At 36.2% G+C, this 22,518-nt stretch overlaps 1 protein-coding gene across 1 annotated transcript in view; it reads left to right on the top strand.

Annotated features, from left to right (window-relative positions):
* The window catches only part of LOC137298931 (myc box-dependent-interacting protein 1-like), a 64,191-nt gene that overhangs the window by 11,847 nt on the left and 29,826 nt on the right, over positions 1-22,518 (top strand). The window contains exons 2-3 of the mRNA XM_067831315.1: positions 14,480-14,560; positions 15,268-15,322. Of these exons, the coding sequence (XP_067687416.1) occupies positions 14,480-14,560; positions 15,268-15,322 (136 nt within the window). The remainder of the gene's footprint in view (positions 1-14,479; positions 14,561-15,267; positions 15,323-22,518) is intronic.

Here is a 22,518-nt window from a genome sequence, read left to right as displayed (position 1 = left end):
GTAACATGTCAGGATAAGAATATACTGGTGAGTGAGTTTAGTTTTACACGCTTTTAGCAATATTCCAGCAATATCACGGCAGGGGAGACCAGAAAATGGGCTTCACACGTTGTACCCGTGTGGCGAATCGACCCCGGGCCTTCGGCGTGACAAGCGAACACTTTAACCACTAGGCTACCCCACCACCCCAGAATTCAAATTTAATGCTATTTGAAGATGCATGTTTATGAAGTACCTGAATCATCAGATCTGTTGATAACATGTAATGTATATAGTCATGATACACAAGTTAGCCTTCTAATGAGTCATGACTGATGTGTATTGCTATCTGTGTCAGTAGGTATTGTATATATGTCATATTAATTGGTGTATACTGTTGCCAGTAGTATGTATGTATGGATGGATGGATGGTTTGATTGATGTCTTGATCATTAGTGAATGGATGGATGGATGGATGGATAATGGTGCATATTGTTGCCTGTAGAATGGATTGATGGATGTCATGCCCATCGGTGCATATTGTTCCCTTAACTGTGCATGGATGCCGTGCCGTGTCATGCCATGTCCATCAGTGAGTATTTCTCAGTGTCGGTCTGTATCAAGAACATTGATGACTTTCTCGTCTGGAGTCATTATAGCTCCACATACCTGTAGGTGTCACAGCAGGCTTTGCATATATTACATGTTACTATCATGTCCATTGATGCATTGGGACAGTGACCATCCTGTTGTCCAAGGCTCTGCAATTTGCATCCTTGGTTCCTTAGTAACTGAAACTGATGATCCTAGGTTGCAGTTCCAGGTCTCTCCCCCCCCCCCCCCCCCCCCCCCCAACCCAATCATGTTTCCAGATTTGTTGGTACCGTAGCTCTGCTCAGAGGTCTATTTAAGTGATGTATGACTCAGATCTGCATTACTGCTGGCATTCCTGTCATATCAAACTGACAGTGTGATATAACTGACACATTGCTCAAAGAAACTTTGCCATCTCACTCAGTTACTCATTTGGTGTGTATTGCTGTAGACATTACATCTATGTCATGTCAATATCATGTCCACTGGGATGTATAGTCGTCTGTAATATGTCATGTGTCATGTTAATATCATGCCAATAGCATGCCAGTAGGGGTTTAGAACAGTCAGTAATATGTTTATTATCGTGTTGATAACACGTCAATATCATGTCAATAAATGTGTTTAACTGTCAGTATTATGTCTATGTTACATGTTAATATCACGTTAATTTCATGAGGTTTATAACTGTCAGTATTATGTTAATGTATCATGCAAATAAGTTCGTATCATGTCAGTTTAGGTGTATAACCAGATATATCATGATAATATCATGCTAATGCCATGTCATTTAAGGTGTTGAACTCTCAGTGTTATATATATGTGTCGTGTTAATATTAGTTAGATCGTACAGACCCTGAAGTATATATATCCAAGAAAGACCACACAAGTCTAGAAAATGTGGCAAGTCTAGAAAATGTGGCATGTCTAGATTTCCTTAGCTTCAGGAAAATGAAGACAGTCTCAGGGCTCCATTTCATTTTTTTACTATGAACGTTTTTTTTTCAGTAAAATATGTTCATTTCAGAGACAAGTTGTTAGTCTATGTTAATATGTCAATTGAGGTTTATAACTGTCAGCATCATGTCTGTTTCATGTAAGTATCATGCTAATATCTTGTTAATTAAGGTGTTTAACTGTCAGTTTTATGTTTGTTTCATGTTAATATTGTGTCAATTAAGATGTACATCTCACTGTAGTATACCTATGTATCATGTGAATGAGATGTTAATATCATGTCTATATCAACACCCTCAGCTGGTTATATTTCCTGCTGTTATACAACGCTTGTGTAATAGTTTATCACACTAGGATAACTGATTATATAGATGCTTATATCAGCGTTACATTACAGTTAGAAGTGCAGCATCATGCACCCACATCGTTACAGTGCAAGCAACGGTGACTTTGCTTTCAAATGCACCCTGTGTGAAATTAAAAATACAGAGCATGAGAGGATCATATCCAACAGATATTAACAAATATACAGAAGTGTATTTCATGATCAAGAAGAACAGAGGTACTCGTGATAGGTATTTAACAGAGGAGGTTAAACTGTTGGAGATAACCACAGCAAACTTTACATTTGTGTCATTTTTGTGAACATGTTGCAAAAATGGCATGTTTGCTTCGAATTAAGGTTATTATACTGGATTATGGACATTTACAGGAGCTTGATTTTTTTTTCAAATGTTTTTTTTTTCATAGCCCTAATGTTACACAGAAAGGTAACAAATTTATGGTTTTAGCACATGTTGAGGATGTTTCAAAACAAAACAGGACATTTTCTCTTGACAGGTTTATAGTTGAACATTTCTGGAATTCATCTCCTTTGTATTCTTTGATACTCTGTTTCATGGCTTCTTCAGTATCAGGTAAAACTAGTACAATAAACAAAGTACAATAAAAACAAGATGAAATCCACATAGTTCTTTATGTCCATTAAATAACATCTTCTAAAATGCCGGCTAAGCATCTGATGTTTGTAGTTCGTGTATTATAAACCTTCTGCCTGATTTGATCCCTTTTGGTTGTTCTTCCACATGTTGAACTGACAATACTCTGGACCTAATTCTGCTACTTAATATTATATATTTATGTATGCTGAAGAAATTGTCACCCACTTAATGTCACTTTAAAAAGGAACTGAAAAATTATCATTTGATAGATAAAATAAGACATTGGAATAACACACTGTTTAAATTTATTTATTCATTTATTCATTGTTTTTTGTTGTGTTTTTAACGATTGACATCTTACTTTTTTCTGTTTTCATGTAATGTAAGACATACAGCTATGTACGATCTAAAGAAGATTCTGTATCCTGTCTACAAGAATAAAAAGACGTTTGTAGTTCCTAATGCCCTATGCAGATACAACACAACATGATTATTCTGTCATTCAACTAATGGATGCAATATGATTAGACTAGCGCCATGTAGCTGGAATATTGCTGAATGCAGCTGTAAACAACAAACCAAACCATCTAGCCAACAGAGGGTGTGTCTACAGACACTTGCCATAGAAAAACTAGTGATCCAGTGCATAAGTTAACTGATAATTTGAAAAACACGAAAAATAAATTCTTGTTTTATTGGTCATTCATTCTTAAACTTCATGAACCTAATATTACAATAGGTGGCGACCTGACAGGAAAGCTGATGCGTGTCAAGAAACATGATCCTACCGGCTTGTGATAGGACTCCAATGTGTTGCATGCTATTGTTGCAGCCCAGGAATGTCAAGGTTTGGTGGCCCCTTATATTTAGCCAGTGTGAAATATGATGAGGACCCTTGGGATACCTTAACAAGTGAGGCAGAAAATCCTTAGGTACACAAATATTCAAAGTTGGCCTAAAGATTCAGGCCTCCTATTCATCGATGGAGTTGCAGTTCGAGAGAGAATGTCAGGAGGATGAGTCTCATTGATTAAGATAATGCTTATAATTCCTGGACCTAAAGTTCCAAAGCCCTCTTAGCACTGGAGAAAGTCATGTCAATGTTAAAATATTGCACTTATCATGATCCTAGCGGTGAGAGAGTTTCGAAATAATCCACGGCCCTTTTCATGACTTTGATATCGGAGGGATAAGTGGTTCATTTGTCCCATGTGTGGAGTTATGCCCCATAGCTGCCAGGATCTGCTGATCTGGATTTGCCTTCAATATGCTACTCACAAGTCTTTCACAGTAAATAGGTTTTGTTAACTTTAAGCAGACACTGAACAGTCTGATATGTGATAGCAGGCCTCCAAGAATGAAAATAAGTTTTGCTTGCCCTCGGAAGTTTTTCATGAGAGGTCTAAAGTGAATTGAACATGGCCTTGTAAAAGGATAAACATTGATGAGAACCAATCCATCTGTTTTAAGAGTAACTGATTATCATCAAAACATAAATACAGACAGAAATGTAAATCGGAATTTAAGAAGCAGTAGCTTCAAACTTTCTAGCAACAATGACACTGCTCGTCAGTTTTGCTATTGGCATAAAACACATTGTTGTTAAATACAAAGAGTAATGGACTTATGTACGCTGGACAGGAGCATTCAGCCAGATGAACTCCATTAAGAGTTGTATGATTGGTACAAAAGGATACCATTGTAGTTTCTCTAACACCAGACTTGAGGCCTGACCAGTTTAGTCTTTGTTGGAAGAAGAATAGAGTCTATTGAAACCTGTTGACCAGGGCTTCATTACATGGCCTCATTCCATCAGCGTCTTGACAATGCATTTCAAGGTAGAATGGTCACCATATGTCATTTGACTGGGGGACAGTCCTTGTGGTGTCAATCTCAAATCCAATCTAAGTACAGTAGGGGGTAGTTTCACAAGTCCTAGCTTAATGTAAAACACCACAAAGGTTCTTCCTGCAACAAGACTGAATTGTCTAGTTAAATCATCTCCAAAGTTGAAGATCTAAGCACAATCTGCTTTCGTAACAATTTGGATCAAAGTAATATTTTGTTCTCACTGGCTCAAATAGTAATTATCTGTGAGTACACTGGCACAAACTGGACATACCTGCTCACATTAAGGTTACCTTCAATAAGGGGTAGATAACTTTGGACAAGCAAAGGTGTACAAATTTCTCTGCTCAGTGATTTGTTTTGTTCTCCAGTCAGTGATTTGTTTTGTTCTCTGCTGTTTACGGAACGGAATGACATGAGGGAAATTAAGGCAGTCATGTATGAAAATCTAATAATTAATATGTTATGACCTAAAAGTCTGACATTACTAGCAAAATGGCAGCTCATAGCTTTCTGCCAAGCTTGCCATAATCAGCTCTGAGCAAGTGTGCTCAGATAGAAAGCTGTTAGAAGTGAGAGATGTGTTTGTCAGAAGTTAAAATGTTTATATCCTGCTTCTGAGTAATAATAACAGGAAGTAGGATTGAGTGAAATGTTAGTGATAATTTTCACTTCCTAGGTCAGATTATGTCACAGGCTTGGCTATTCCTGGGTTATTGTCTACGAATTGGAAAACTTGACTTGCTGGCAAAGCAATGTTATTTCAGACGTTTTGTTGATGTTTCTTCCAGGAGAGACGAAATATATTTGAAACTATTTGTGTAACATATGTTTGACATGAGTTTCATACTAAAATTGAAAAGTTAAGTGTGATATTCATGTAGGTTTCTCTTGATTGTGGTGGTGTTTGGTCCTTTGCGTAGAGCGCATATCATGAATCGGTTGAATTTAAGTAACATCCAGCTCAGACAATCCTTTGATTGGGGACTGTGCTTGGCAACTGGACTCCTGAGAGTTTGTAGGACTTCAGTCAAGCCCCTCAACAAAGCACATGTGGTACATGTGGTCTCACCTTATAAATTAAGCAGGTGAGTGTTAAAAATTGCTTCTGTTCACTTAGCAGAAAATGGGTACCTGGTGAGATAACGTCAGGTGATAATAATCTTCTGGTGCCTAAAAGGCAGCTTGGGTTATCAGGGGTAATGATAACTAGATTTTGATAACAGCATCCAGTCAGCAACTAATGGTTTTATGAATTATAAAAATTATTTTAACATTTTATGACAACCTAAGGTAATGTTATTGGAATATCTTTATATTATCGGAAAAAAAAGAATTAATTAGTGTGTGCTCATGTGATGGTTTGGAATGCATACAATAGAGATGTTATATATTGTGGTACATGTCAGTAGTGTATGTATTATTGTTATCATCTGTTTGGGGTAAGAGTGTGAGAACAGTGTGCGCGGAAGGAGAGCATCCGACCTCCTCCACATTCCTGTCCACTTTCCGTTTCATATTTCTTGTCTCTGTGTCGTTGGCTAGTTTCTCTGTCCTCTAATACCTAACTAGGACACCTAAATGAATATGTGCAAGAAAACAGTTTGTTTGTCTAGGTTAAAGATGATGTGTAGGTTTCAGCTGATGTATTCATGTGTTTCTTATATTTATGGGCGTTGGGAATGAGCTCAAACCCTCCTGCAGTGTTAGCTCTTGAGTACATCCATGCCCTAGGCTGTTTCTCCTCTACCAAGAACTGACAGATCCCTTTTGTTTTTATGTAATGTATAATGTTGACAGTTCTTGACAAAGTGTTGTGCATCTTGATTTTTCAATGTGATCTAAGGTAATACTACTTGTAATATATATATTTTCTTCAAAACAAAAGTCATACTTAAAATAGTATATTACTTAATTGCCTTCCTGACATTTCTTTGAGAGAGACATGGTACTTTGGATAAAGGAAGTACGGACTGAACTCTTCTTTGTTTTTTTACAGCTGGAACTTTGTGAAGGTCTAAACTTTCCACTTTCTTGGCCATAATGAATATGGAAAATCCATATGTAGTTGAAATATTATCAATGAAAGAAGGACTTCGACAGAAAAAAGTGTCTTCATGTGTCTCTTGTCTTGACTGACTCCTCCAAAGCTCCTTCAGCATAATTCAGACTTTTATACATAATGGTATGTTGCATTCTGTGAAACAGATACGACTACATTCATTCATTTAGAAAAAAAAAGGAATATATTAACAACTGACAGCAAATAATAAACTGAATTCATCAGTGGATATGGTTCAATTCATCAACTATATGACTGAAAGGTAAGGAAAACAGTAACTTGTGAAATCTAGAAGGCAAATGATTTTTTTAGTAAGAAATTGGTAAAAACATAATCAAAGTTCCCCTATCAGAATGGTTGTTTACATTTAGGTGATAAATGGAGATAAACATCATATGCTGGTCAATTTCCGGGTGTTATTGAGTATTTGAAGCACAGGAATACATTTGGAACCTTTAATGTCAGCTGGAGGTTTCAAATGAAATATTCCCATGCTTCAGATACTCAATAATGCCCGGAAATTGGCCAGTATGTGATGTTTATCAACATTGTAAACAAAGAAGGAAACCAAAAAATGACTGCACTCATTTACATCGAGTATGGGTACAGCAGTGAAGTGTCATCAGCTGGCTGTTTCAGCTGGTTCCCATGATAGCATCTGGAGCTGCTTGTTTGTGACCTCATTCTGACATTACATCACAATATGATTTGAGTTACGTCACCACTGGATATGACACAATTGTTTGCGATGTTTCTACATGTCAATGGGCAGCGAATAGTCTTGCAATTTCCAGGAATCAAATCCCATTTGATCATATTTTTCAACCAATCAGATTACAGGACATGGTGATGGTGACACAGTCATTGTATGTGTAATTTTTGAGAGCCACTGACAATAAGATTTCTTACAGTGTTTCATGGTCAGTTTTCAATGGTCATTTTTTAAGAAATTGATCGATGATTAAGTAAACTCATTTCATGGATAACAACATTTGCAGTATATTCTACACATGGAACTAGGTTAAGCAACAATTGGGTCGGACAGTGCTTGGATGGGTGACCTGCAGCTTGACTCCTGAGAGTGTGGTCTCACCTTAGGCAAGTGAGTTTGTTCAAAATTGACTCTATCTGTTCACCCAGCAGATAATGGGTACCCGGTGAGATAAAGTCATGTGACTATGACATTGTAGCACCTAAGAGCTTAGGTTATCCAGGGTAATGATATGCCTGCTTTGACCAAGAGCATGAGTGGAGTTTGGGGCAATATAAATGCACATATTATTATTATTATTTTTAAAACCAGCTTTATTTCCACGTAACTCAGTCGGTAGAATGAGCAACTCAAGTGGTAGAACTGAATGGCCAGAGACTGGTCGGTTCTATTGTGTTCAGGTCACGTATATATGACCTCAACATGGTTGACAAACCACAGACAGGCAATAAAACTACAGGCATTGGAGAGGGCTGGGACTCAGATTCCTGAGAATCAAGATTTGTGATCATTCAGTCTGAAGGCACATTGTCAAAATGTAAAGAATTTCAAGTCAGTGTGTAAACTTTGACATTACACTTCTGTGTCCAAACACTCCAATCTGGCTCTGCATCAGGTGTGACGATACTCTTTGGATGACCCGACTAGAAATTGTTACCAGGTATTGACATTCGGTATTATCGGCAGCTCCTTGTGCTACTCCTGTTTATCTGTTTACTCACATAAACATGATTGTGATAATATTTATATTGCATTTACTGAAGTGATTTGGGTGTTTGCAGTTGGAGTTGCCTGATTTGAATTGGAGATATGTCAAGTGTCATATTTCTTTGCACTTAGTAGCTGTTGAAACCTTAGAAGCTTATGAAACTAGTCTGTGATATAAATTTCAACAACTTCTGAGAAAAATGTGTCCATTTCCGGATATCTTCTGTAACAGAGTTCCAGCTTTGTTTTCTGTTTCCTGATTGTCATGTGAATGACGGAGGTGCATCTACTTCCTCCATGATGGCCCTTTTAGAAGTAGAAATTTCATGATTCAGTCCAGTTCAAGATTGAAATAAATTTGGGACATTTTGTAGCCTGAATACAGATAACATAAAGGGACATATATTTTGTTTGGTGCTGTTGTTTAATGCTGCAGTGTGTTTATATGTGACAGAGGTCTGTGATAAATCCAGTCTGGACCAAACATTACAGTAATGATATAGTTTTACATCGTAATCATCAATATTCCAGCTATATAGCAGCGGTCTGTAAATTGTCGAGTCTGGACCAGACAATCCAGTGATCAACAGCATGAGTATCGATCTGCGCAATGAAGAACCGATGACATGTGTCAACCAAGTCAGTGAGCCTGACCACCTGATGCTGTTAGTTGCCTCGTACGACAAGCAGAGTTACCTTTTTTGGCAAGCATGGGATGCTGAAGGCCTATTTTACCAAGGATGTGACGACTTGCATCAATTATGCAAGCTGGACCACAAGGTCTCATTAATAGCCTCTAGTGAAATTTCTAATCCAGACGGGTGGTAACCTAGCCTTAAAAACATATTCACCAAAGACCTGAGTTCAGTCTCCACTATTGAGATTCAATAACAGACCCAAGCAAGAATTCTAAACCAGACTGAGGTGACAGCATAGAGGCTGATATGATCGCTGATCATGGCTGTGCAGGGTTTGATTCCCACATGAGTTGTTCCCTGTCGTGATATTGCTAGAATCTTGCTAAAAGTGATGAAAAACACAACTCTTCACTTCACTTATAACGGTCAACCTTTCACTAACCAGACGTTTTGCAACTACTGCTTCCTCTCAGAATGCCAAAACATAAGACAAACTAACATGAACTGACCATCAGAAAGTGCCAAATTTCAAAATCCACATGCTAATGGTTCACGTGTGCCAGAAGAAATGTAAGCAACTTGTTTATCTTATTTCCAGGTGAATAGATGAGTGCTGCTCTTGTTACATTTTGTGAACTATGTGTTTCATGGTCATGCTGACACATATGTGGCCTTTCTGTGATTTTGTGGGCTGGTTAATAGATAGTTTTTGCTAAAGTCTACTCCAAGGGATGGGTACTAGAGGCACAAAGGTAATATATACATAAAGTTTGACATTATAAACAAACTTCAGTATGCATTGTTTGACACTCCTGGAGGATGTGGAATTTTTCAATCAACTTTATCAGTTCTCATCATTATCATCATGATGTCAAAACAATCATGTTTTTAAAGAATAATTTTACTTTGTAGGCAATATATCTTTTACTTTGTCAGGCTTGTTTTTTTTTTTAGAAGCTCATTGTGAAGGACAGAATATATCCTTGAGTTGTTTTATAGATGTCAAATATGTCTGACATCTGGACCCTAATATTCAAATTTCTATTACACTTATGGTAGTATAAATGATTTTTGGAAAAGTGTCCTTTTTAAACTTGGTGTGAGATGTTAAACCAACTGGAGTTTCCACTGGAGAATACAAACACAAGTGACTGCAAACACAAGTGACCTAATTTCTGGGAAATCCTTTCATATTCCCTAGAATCAGATCAGTTTTATTTGGCACATTGCAACTCAATAGAGATTAATTCAGACTGAAATTTAACAAAGGTATTAACTACACGTATTGACTATAAATCAATGTTTCAAGATTAGATAACAACAAAACATTATCTATTATGGTATCATTTACTGAAAAATTTTATTTTGTAAGACATGTTTAAGAAGTAAGACATGTTTAGACACACATCAAGACATATATTATAGATGCATCCAGGATATAGTGGAGATTTATCAGAATGTATACCCAGGAGATATCGAAGATGGCAGTCACGTAAACAAGTCAATATTTCTCAAGCAGTCAGTTGTATGCAATAATGAGGTCTCATCCTGCTTAGTCAGTGACATCCAGCAATAAACTGTCACAAAGCATGGATAACATGATCTGTCAGTATACCCCAGAACTGTGGTCCCTTCAAACATGGTGTATTGTGTCTACACTCCGTTTGAGTCAGAAATGAATGATGAAAATCATACACTTGAATCATCAACTGGTTCACATCAGCATTCAACTTCATTTTTTATCAAGCATGTGTATCCCGTGCACAACGAGGTAGTGTTTGTTCCGTTTCTGCAGTTTGACCCCACCTCAACAGATAACAACTTTTGCATTTTCAATGATGATAGTTTCTTAAACAACTTTTTTGGTGGAGTCAAAAAAGTGTTCAAATATAAGACAGCTGTTTGGTATTAGTAAATGATTAACATATGTACTATATATTTATGTGACAATTTCGTACAATGGTAAAATTTACAATTCATGATGGAAAGTTTGAAGTAAATCAACTTTTTCTTTCATTATTGACCATCTCAATGGTTTTTGTGAATGGTAGAACAGATGTAATCGAGTGCATGTGCAGTGCAAGATGGTGAAATTGACTTCACGTGTAGCTGCACACGTCTTGCTCATGGGACTCTCACGTGATCACTGTTGATGGCAAGTGCCAAGGGCGGCACTTATACATGCTATTACAGGTCACTTGTCAGGTCTTTGCTCAGCTTATCCTTGTTTGCCAGTAAAAATATTAAAATGGTACTCTACCATGCCTTTGAAGGAATAAAACATGGACTGGTCAGTAGGGCTATAGTCTGTTTGCAGCGAAAACGTACCAATGAATTTCACTTTAAACCAAAAGGTAAATCAAGTAAAGAGAAAAAAGAAGAAGAAGTTTCAGTGGGCAAGGTAAAATTCTTAATTTCACTTTTTCTAAAAAGTGAAATTCATCAGTTTGTTTTCACTGCAAACAGGCTATAGGTAGCGATATATATAATATCAATATTGATTGATTATCAACATATATCAGAGATGTAATGTCGAGCAGAAATGCAAAAAATGTCTGAAAGAAATGAATATATTTCACAGCACAGGTGAATGGTGACATGTTTTGCATGGACTATTAACAAAACACCATCCTGAACATACCTTACAATCAGGCCATGAATAGAATCCTAAATTTGTATATTGTTTGAGAAATTAAAACTTTCTTCTGTCAGAAAAGTTGAATTACGATGTTATTGATGATGCAATTTTCATATCGATAATCATTTATGATTTTCGCTATTGACCTTATTTCTGATGATCAGTTATTTTAACCAGACCTCTAGTCTGTGTGGCATCATTATTCTAGTCTGAGTAGAGCATGCATCATTAGTGCTGAGTGCAGCGTGAAATTAAGCTCACTCACCATAAACTATGAGAGGTATCTCATTGGGCTAGCACCATAAGACCGAAGTAAACATTTGCCAGCAATCATAAACTCACATGTTTACTTGTCAACATAGTAGTGCAGTTATGTCAACATTAAACCCTGTGTCACTACACCTTACACAGTTTTACTTCAGCTCAAAAACATGGACCCTTGCCTCCAGTTAATAGTCATAAAGGTTCATATGAGTGTTCTGTGAAGTAAAGTATTGAGAACTGTATGTTTTGATTTCTGATTGATGAAATGATGCACTGAACTGTGCTTAAAGAAACAGCCCAAACACTTAGCTAAGTCATAAATTTCATATAGGTACCATGAATAATATCTTGCATTTGTCTGAACGCAGTGAATTGTTATTGTGCATCCATTCTCTACATTTATGCCTACTGGAAGCATGCTTGGATGTCATGTAAAACACTGCCCAACATCATTATCATCATCATTGCCGTCGTCGCCATCATCATCATCATCATCATCATCATCATCATCATCGCCATCATCATCATCATCATCATCATCATCATCATCATCCATCTGAAGCAGGATATCTAATTGAATTAACATTGGTCTAATATTGTCAGATCATTGAATCCTATTTAGTGGCTACATGTCAAAATTCTTCTATTACAATAAGGCCTAAAACACTTTGACTTCCGACACAGTTTTATGTATGCCACAGACTATCTGAAACTGCATCTGAAAATAGGAAGCTGTTTTGAAGCTGATCGATAGAACAAGATTTGATGTGAATGGTTTATCCAGTAACATCTGGTACCTCGGACAGTTCCTATAGGCAGAAAATGGCATTAAAGGCAGCCACGTTAGTAGCTGGATTACTGGTTATTGTCAAGTTTATTGGGAAACTGGCTGGTTAATGTCCATTTCAAACTTTCATGTCTAATACGTGAAATGTTCCATGGCTGGCACTCAGTGAATGGAAAGTCATCTCAACTGTTGTTGTTCCTCAAGGTCAAATCATGTTGTCATTTGTTCATGAAATAATAACGGACAGTGGGGTCGTCTAGTGGTTAAAGCATTGGCTCTTCACACCAAAGACCCATGTTCGATTCTTACATAGGTACAACATGTGAAGCCCATTTCTGGTGACACCTGTTGCATTATTGTCGGAATATTGCTAAAAGCAGCCTAAAACCATACCCCATATTCATAAAGTGTTAAGTCTGATGTAGTACATGATGGCTTAAATTTTCTCTACTGAAACCTATGTTATTTAAACTTGTTAAGTTATTTTCATTTTCTCCTGTAGATTTGAACTCTGTATAGTGTGGAAATAGCTTTGTCTATAATAGTCTATAATACCCAGTCCAAATTTTCAGTCTGTTTCAAAATTATTGCTTCATTTTTTAATAAGTGAGTTAAGCTTTATGCTGCCATTAGCAATATTCCAGCAATATCATGGTGGGGGAAACCAGAAATTGGCTTCACACAATGTGCACATGTGGGGAATCGAACCCAGGTCTTGGCATTATGAGTGAATGCTTTAACCACTAGGCTACCCCAGTGCCCATTTTCTCTTTTTCTAAAAGTCTCACTTTTCCAGATAATACATGGAGATCTCAAAAGAATTTGGTTTAATAGTAGTCAGTATGGTATGACATCACTGTATTATAATACATATTGTTGTCATTATGTTCCAATAATGTGACAAAGGAGGTTTAATTTTTTATAAAAAAATTCAATTTGGTCCTCAGCAACCAAAGCCATGCTTGTTGCATTTTCCAGATGTGATTAATGGGATTGGATGGCCAAATGCTGTGACTCAGTTGATGCATTTCATTGTATTCCAGTTTTGTAGATTGATGCTCATAAGATCAATCACTAGATTGTCTAGTCCAGGCTGAGTTTAAGCCGGAATATTGCTGAGTGGAGTGTTGTACTGTTGGTTCCAGTTGACAAGCATGGAGTGCTGAAGACCGGTTAAATAGCCCTTTTCATGGTCAAGCAGGCACTGAACTATGTCAGTAACTCTTTTGAAACTTCATGTTAAAGATCGTCGGCTTATGTGTTGTGAACCTCTTTGACAGCCATTGCAAACCATTTTATTCAATTAAGTTGTCTTTTTCAAGCCAGGCACTGGTCAAGCAGGCACAAAACAATGCCAAGAACTCTTTTGAAACTTGATATTAAAGATCATCTGCTTATGTGTTCTTGTGGTGTCAGACCCACTCACTTCACCTGACCCAGTGTTTCAGTGATCATGTTCATGATGTATTTACCGTCACAACTTCAATAAGTGATTTATGTGTTAAAACACATTTAGCATCAAAGTGAAGTTGTTGTGACTTCTTTTGAAATCCTCTTATCATATTTATTCAGTGATTTTTTGCATAGCAACATACTGTGATATTTTAGCTCACCTGACTATGAATGCCATTGAACCATATATCATGATATAGTGTGATTGTTATGAACTTTATTTTTTGCAACATCTGTTGAACTTGCAATACTTTGAGCTGAGAATTTGTATGAATGAGTCACTGTGTCTCTAAAATGTGATCACAGATTGAAAATCTGATTTCAAGCCTGGCAACAATGCTGAAAATGTCGTTTTACTAAAAACTTGGCCATATCTGCACGTGTAATTATGAAGTTTGACAGTCTCCATTTTTACATGAATTTGAAATAAAAAATTTTGCACTGTCCACTTTCTTCAAGTCAATTTTATCTGTGTCAGCAGATCAAGATCAATTCCATCTTCAATTACCGATGTTACAAGATGATCAGAATCTCCATTTATTAAACAGACTGATCTATGGTAATATTTGCTTTGCAACATATTAGAAACATCGATTACCAACATTTCATTTTATTTTCAGGTATTACAGAATTTGGGTCGTGCTGAACGAACACACGATGAGACTTTTGATGAGTATGTCACCAAAGTCGAGAGGCAACAGGTAAGATCTCTTCCACTGGCAATTTTGAAAGTTTAGTTGTTTGATCTGCAAGGAATTAATACTTTTTGTATGTATTCATCGAAGTCAAATTTTTATTAGCCAATCAGTTAACTAACAACGTTTTCCTTGTATATCTCAACACAGTAATCTTTACAAACTTATGCAGAAATATTATCATTTTTATCATTATGTCGTGACAAAGTAGACACAGTCTACACAATTTCCTTATTATTCATATATTACATTTCATTATAGATCCTTGTACTGTTGACAGCAAGGACTATCTACTGTCTTTTCATTTCCTGTATTCTGTGTGGCAGAGATTTTCTGCTGTATGTGTCTGAAAATGAATTTGAATCATTCAAGATTATTGGTTAAGTTCTGTAGGAATTGTGACAATGTTTACTGCTTGTCCCCTCACACTTAAAACTTCTATTTCTAATAATATTCAGTGAGTTGGCAAATATCAAACAAATCATGAAAGTAATATTCTTGTAAATGTGTAAGGCAGAGTTCAGGGAACATGAGAATTTTCCATTGATGTCTGGGTTACGTTTTGAATGTTTTTAGAGCAATGTGAATTAGCTGTAAAAGACTCCACAAACCCCTGGCTTCGTTTTCAGCCTTTTTCATGTTTGGCCATTTTCATGTCTACGTTATTTAAACTTGAGGATATGGTTACTGAGTTAATAATATATTTGTTTCAGGAAGTTGCCCATAGGATACAAAAGGAACTAAAAAATTATTTACATTGTGTGAGAGGTGAGTTGAAAAATATTTTATCTGGCCAGACTAGTTTTATTTCTTGTTTTATGTATCTGCTGGTCGTATATTTTCAAGAGTAAGACAAAATATAAAAACTTATTTTCTGTGCAATAAAAATAATGTTCTAATGTTTTATTGGCCAAAAATGTAAATTTCTTTTAGGTTGTATTTGCCCCATCCACACTTTTTAAGTTGCCAAAGCTAAATTACTTTTATTATATAGAAGGAATATTACTTTGGTGATTTTATTATTTTTTTTTCCCTCCTGCCTTTAAGTGTCTGAGCTCGAAAATCCATAAAACAACAAATAGAACTGGTCTGGCCTCATGTTTTCATACAACAGAGACAGAATTAACAGAGAAAAGATGAAGTGATGCATTATTCTATCAAAACATGAGACAAAAAATATTTTTGCTTGTAAATCAGTGTCAGTCTTGGCAGTCTTCATTTGTAGCAAAAATTGAGTGGTGGGATAGCCTAGTAATTAAAGCTTTAGCTCGTCCTGACGAACACACAGTTACGAATCCCCACATGGCTACAATGTGTAAAGCCTATTTCTGGTGCCCCCTATTGTGATATTGCAGGAATATTGCTGAAAGTGGTGTTAAACCATACTCTTTCACTCACTCACCCACTCACTCACTCACTCAATCACTAAGTTATTGTAAACACCTTGAAGATCCAGGTTAGAATTGATTTTCAGCAACTCATGCTTCTTATGAAAAGCGACTAACAGGATCAAGTGGTCAGGCTTGCTGACTTGATTGACACATTTGGTAGATTGATGCTCATGATGTTGATCACTGGATTGTCTGGTCCAGACTTGATCGTTTACAGACTGCTGTAATGGAAGTGGAGTATTGCTGAGTGCAGCATTAAATGTAGTCTTCATGTAAACAGGTACTAACATGTCATTGTATCCTTATTATGTAGGTTGATGCTCATGCTGTTGCTCACTGGACATGCTTGTATTTACTAGTTGGCTGAATCTCATACAAGGGTTCAAAAATATTTTGAAAAGCTAAGTAACTTTACATGACACTGAATGCCACTGTTTTTTTAACCCCTGTTACATACTTCTCCCTTTCTCCCTTATAGTATCCACTGTCTGATATTTGAAAACAAATGGTTCACTGTTTTTGTTCTCACATGAAGTAGAGAATATGAATTTATGACATAAAGCTACTGAATGAGGCTAAACATCATATCATGGCCTCACTATTTAAGTACACCAGTACTCGTTATCTGCAAAGATAATGAAATCAGTAATTGTTATTTTTAACGTATGGTGCTGTCAATTTGAGTTAAATCTAGTGAGTGAGTGAGTATGGATTTATGTGACTTTTAGCAGTATTCCAGTAATATCATGGTGGGGAACACCAAAAATGGTCTTCACGCACTGTACCCATGGTGGGAATCAAACCCATGTCTTCAGAGTTATGAGCAAACGCATTATCCATGAGGCTACCCACTCGCCCCTTAAAATATAAGTATTTGCCAGACCAGTGTACTGAGTTTGAGTAGGGTATACATGTTAGATTGCAGCAGGGTATCCCAGTAGGCTACGTCCATAAAACAAGTAGAGGTCTCGGTGATTGGAAGCGGTCTCGTCCATAAAACAAGTAGAGGTCTTGGTGATTAGAAGCGGTTTCAAGCACATGCAGGCATCGCTGTGACTCTGTCTGTATTGAAAGCAGAGTTGAGGTCCATTTCAATCTGCCAATAATCTGATGGTGTCGATCACTGTGTGCAGTATCAGCTTTTGGTCTGAATGTGATTATCTGTTGCTGTAGATAAATTCATTCTGCTGTAAATTGGGATACCATGATACGTCGATGCATTGACACATTGATACATGATACAATTATCAGTACATTAGAAACTGAATCAATATTTAGTTCTGATATTATCAATGCATTGATACTTTTTCTAAGATGAAACAATTATCAATACATTCAAAAACTGTATCAGTATTTAGTTTTGATATTATCAGTATAAACATGTTTACATTTTGCTATTGTATCATGTTGATGTTAGGAAAGTTATAAATGATATTTTTCATGCTGAAAGATGAGAAATTAGAACTTTTAATCTCTTAGAATAAAAAAAATGTTCAATCATAAAATATGAACTATTAATATCTAAAATGTAACTAAATTTATGCAATAATGTTGTGATAATTGCTATCGTGTTACATATCAAATCCTGACTTGGTTACCCCGATGTGTATAGATTCATGAAACTTACATGATATCCTTAGCAGCAATATTACTGTGTTTAGCGTCCACAGTCCAACATAAGTGTCATGAAAACTGCAAATACAACTGAAAACATAATGAAGAAACATTTCTAGCACACATTTAACACCTATCAGTATATTCAAGGAAGTTCTTAAAGTTGATCTTCGCTTTTTACACATCATCACCCATGTTTGTCTATCAAAACAAATAGACATTCAATCATTTGTCATTGTCAAGCTGTTCAACATCTCCATGACACATGATTGACACATATGAAATGTGTCAGTTTGATGAAAACATTATCTTGGTTGAGATATTTTTCTATCTATCAATAGATCTGTTTAGAATCTCAGTGATTCCTGTGAAATCCTATATCTCTGTTCCTATTACATCTCTGCCATAAGTACTGAGCCTACATTTTGGAAGCTCTCTTAGCACTAAGATAGTTGTATGTTAATGTTAACGTGTGGCACTTACGACTATCTTAGCGGTAAGAGAGCTTCGAAAATCTAGGCAGTTGATTTTTAGAAGTCATCTCATTTGGAAACAGATTTTCAACAGACGTCTTCTTCACTGTCAACTATCCATAACCAGTTGCACAGGAAATAGCATAAGCATCATAACATATTTAAAATTCTGTTTTATAAGCATTTTAAGAGGGCACAGGTATGTTTTCCTGTAAGTGAGTGACTCATTAATTATCCCTACAAAATCTGCAGGTACCAATTCCCAAGTCTTGATTATAAAACAAAATCAGTCCACAAAAGTGAAAAAACGTATACCAAAAATTTTGTTTTAATAAATATTTCACAGAATGGGGAGACGAGTTTAACAATTTATTCCATCTTTGTACATATTTGTTGAACATGTTGAACAGGGGTCTAAAGTTTTTCGAAATGTTTCGTGGACACATATAAATAAACATTTAAGTTGCCTAATATTTGAATCCACTTGCCAACATGTCATGGTTGTATTTTCCTTTCACACCTTGACAACCAATGTTGTTGTCTCATTACTGACATAAACAGGAAGACGTGCCTAGGTCCTTGTTAAGTCATATATATGTCAGTTCCAGAGCATAAATGTTCATATGCGCGGTGTGAAATCTAATTAATCTAATTTCATGCTGTTTACATTCACTTAACATACATCCAGCTTCCTTTTGACTCAAGGTAATTTTTATTTCCTCAACTAAATTCATCTCATGTAAAATGGATGTTTGAAGTGAACATTTATTTTATAAAAAGTGTATAAAGTGGCTATATTTAATTCTTGCATTTTACTTGGAACTATACAAGTAAGTTCAGCCTATGCTTTAGATTATGAATGTGATTTTGTGGTATTTTTTTAGCAATATTCCAGCAACATCACAATGGGGAACTCCAGAATTGGGCCTTACACATTACGCCCATGTGGGGAATAGAACATAGGACTGTGGTGTGATGTGCTAACGCTGCAACCACTAAGCTACCCCATTGCCCTGCATGAGGAAGGAATGAAAAGGCCAGAAATTTATAGCTCCTTGGAGACATACTGAAAATCCTCCTTTTTATATCCTGCCATGTAAAGGCCATCATGTTTCTTAAAAATGCCAATCTGAAGTTAATGTTTCAGAAAATAAATATATCCTTGAATAATCTGAATTGTCAGAACTTTTGGAAGTTAACCAAGCCTGTCTATTTATAGATGGTAACAATGACAGGCATCTCTAAATATTCAACTGTAATAAATTAGATGGAGGACCTAAAACATACCAGCTTTCCATATAACAGACATTTGCAGAATTATTTCAATCCAAATCACATGTATTGATGTAATGGAAAAGTGAGTGAGTTTAGTTTTACGCTGCTTTTAGCAATATTCCAGCAATATCACAGCAGGGCACACCAGAAAATGGGCATCACACATTGTACCCATGTGGGGAATGAACCCGGGTCTTCGGCGTGACAAGCGAGTGCTTTAACCACTTGGCTACCCCACCACCCTATTGATGTAATGACATCAGCATGATGAAATGTCAACCTGGTCTGAAGCTGATGTTCAACTCTGCTGCAAATCTCAGTGCAAATTCCCAAATTTGAATTAACAATTTCCCACTTAATTTAATTAAAACTGTGCAAAATAATAAACCTTGTACAAAGAGCTTGGTTGTCACTGATGAGAGGAGTTAGAGGATGTAATGCTTTAAGATATCTCAGAATTTAGAAAAATTAGAACTTGAATGAAAATGATTGTTTTGCCAGTTTACTTGCCCAAGGTTTTTAGTATAGACTCATGGATCAATACCAGAGGACTCAGATAGAATCAGATGGGACTGATAGTCTAAGGATTAATTTATTTTGTCCAACACAGTCTAACAGTATTTTATGTACATATAAAAGCTGGGTAGTCAAAACAACAAAGCAATATGTCAATATGTCTCCAACTACCCCAAAGAGGATAGGTATATAGGATGTGTAAATATAGATATATTTTTTCCCAAGGATGCTCGAAATTTCTCACAGATTCAGCCAGGCATGAGCTGAAGACTCGCAGTTGAGGAAATGTTGATTTTATGAACGTCTTCTTTTGACGCTGATCCAAACGAAAGAGATTATTAAATGAGTTTAATAGTAGCTATTATATGTCACAAATGTTTTCAATCTCTCAGCCTATTTTCAACACAAAGATATGACGTGTCCTTGCATTAAAAACGAAAATGATTTGTAGACTCCTGTAGTTATACGAGTCCCTAAGGCTATTCTTGCGAGCTTGTCTAGTTTATGTGTCACAGTCACTCAACCAGAAAGGTATGCCACATGTTGAATGTGATTTACTTGAGAACCTGGTATTCCACCTACCAATAGACCACTTAGTTGGAACACTGTAGTTTAGACAATGTGTTTTGAAGCGTGGATTTTCCCCTTATTCCTTTGGTGCAGTAAAGCTTAATATCTTGTTTTTGTTGGATTATATGAGCTGAATTAAAAGGAAAAGCCTTTGATAAAACTTGTCAGGCTGTTTTACGATTTGATTGAATGAAATAAAGAATTATGGCATTTTGTCACCAGTCCTCAATTCTCTGGCGCTGTAAAGCCATATAACTAGTTTTTGTTGGATCTAAAATTAAAAGCAATAGTCTTTTACTAAACTTTGTCAGACTGTTTTTCATATAAGAAAGGTCATACTGTGTTACGAAATATTTACCCTAACTCACAAACAGTCAATAACAGTGTGACATCCATGTAGAATGTGTTTGTGTTTCATTTATTAGTCATATTAGCTCTAATTATCCATTTATCAAAATTAGCGTTTTAGTTTAAGGCTAAAATTTTGTTATGTTAAATATATATTCCTTCCTTGACTGCTATTTTCATCATGTTTGAAATCAATTTTTTCTCAGTAACAAGGAAAAGCACTGAACAAAACAATATACAATTGCACATCTTTTTCAAAGTGTGGTGAAGTGTGAAATATACATCCTTCACTTGAATATCATTACATTGGCTGTATGGACTCTAAATTAGGTCAAACAGAATCAACACTAGTGAGTCACAAGGTAGAATACAAGTTGTCTGCAAACTCAAGTTTGCTCTAATTATCAAAACAGACAATGGGAGTACAAAACCCAACATTTTATCTCCAAGCCTCATGTACGTTATATTGATTTTTGATTATGAAGAGAAGTCAGTTGTTGATTCAGGCTATAAATCAATTCAGTCACGTGAAATTCATCACGAAATGGATCAACTAATTTCGTCCTGAAAGACTTCACTTCCCTTTCTTCTTGGTTCATTTATTAGAAGATAAATATTTAGGTTATAGAAATCATTATGTGTGAATTAATGGTACTTGAACAAAGGTATGTGTAATCACTTGCAGCAGTCAAGAACCAGAAATACCTCCGTGATTATGGACACAAAATTAATATTGATTGACGATTATAATGGCCTGTTTTGGAAAAGCATTATCATCTTTGGTGTGGAAGATAACATTTGTTCCTCTTTAATGGATTTTTCTGGTTTCAGTTTAATTTGTGAAAAGGATGGCTCACTTTATCCTGGTCAGTGTAAATACTGTGTATGGAAGCCAGTTTAACACAGATTTTCCTTGGTCTTTTTAAGTCTAGTGGACTCATTGTGATGATTTTAGTCAGATGTGGGAACATAAATGGAAATGAGAATGATGGCTGGTGTGTTTGATCATAGAAACAATGATTTGGTGTAGGGAAAGTGTGTCTGTGTGTCTGTGTGTCTATCTCAGGCATGATACTTGGGACCCTCAGGGCCTGGATATGATAAAGGATCTAAGGGTATGATAATGAAGGATCTAAAGGCATGATAATGACTGATCTAAGGGTGTGATAATGAAGGGTGTAAGGGCATAATGAAGGTTCAAAGTTTTATGAAGGATCTAGGGACACGATAATGACAGATATAAGAGCATGATAATGAAGGAAATAAAGGCATTATAATGAAGGATCTAACTGTATGATAATGAAGGTTATACTTAGGACATGATAATAAAGCTTCTGAGGGCATGATGATGAAGGGTCTAAGGGCATGATGATGAAGGGTCTAAGGGCATGATGATGAAGGGTCTAAGGGCATGATGATGAAGGGTCTAAGGGCATGATGGTGATGTTTTTAAGGGCTTGATAATGAAGTTTCTAAGGACATGATAATGAACTGATAAGTGGCTTGATAATGAAGGATCGAAGTGCATGATAATGAAGGGATATGATAATAAAGGGTTTAAGGGCATGATAAGGAATTGTCTGTGCATGATGCTGTAGGGTCTAAATGCATAATGATATAGAGTGCAGGACAGTGAATGGTCTAGGGGCAATATTATAAAGGATCTAAGGATATGATAATAAAGGGTTTATGGACATGATAAGGAATTGTCAGTGCATGATGCTGTAGGGTCTAAATGCATAATGATATAGAGTGCAGGACAGTGAATGGTCTAGGG

The sequence above is a fragment of the Haliotis asinina genome, chromosome 10 (assembly GCF_037392515.1).
Source record: "Haliotis asinina isolate JCU_RB_2024 chromosome 10, JCU_Hal_asi_v2, whole genome shotgun sequence".
Lineage (NCBI taxonomy): Eukaryota > Metazoa > Mollusca > Gastropoda > Lepetellida > Haliotidae > Haliotis > Haliotis asinina.
Note: the sequence above shows the minus strand (reverse complement) of the source record. Positions and strands in the feature narration are given on the sequence as shown.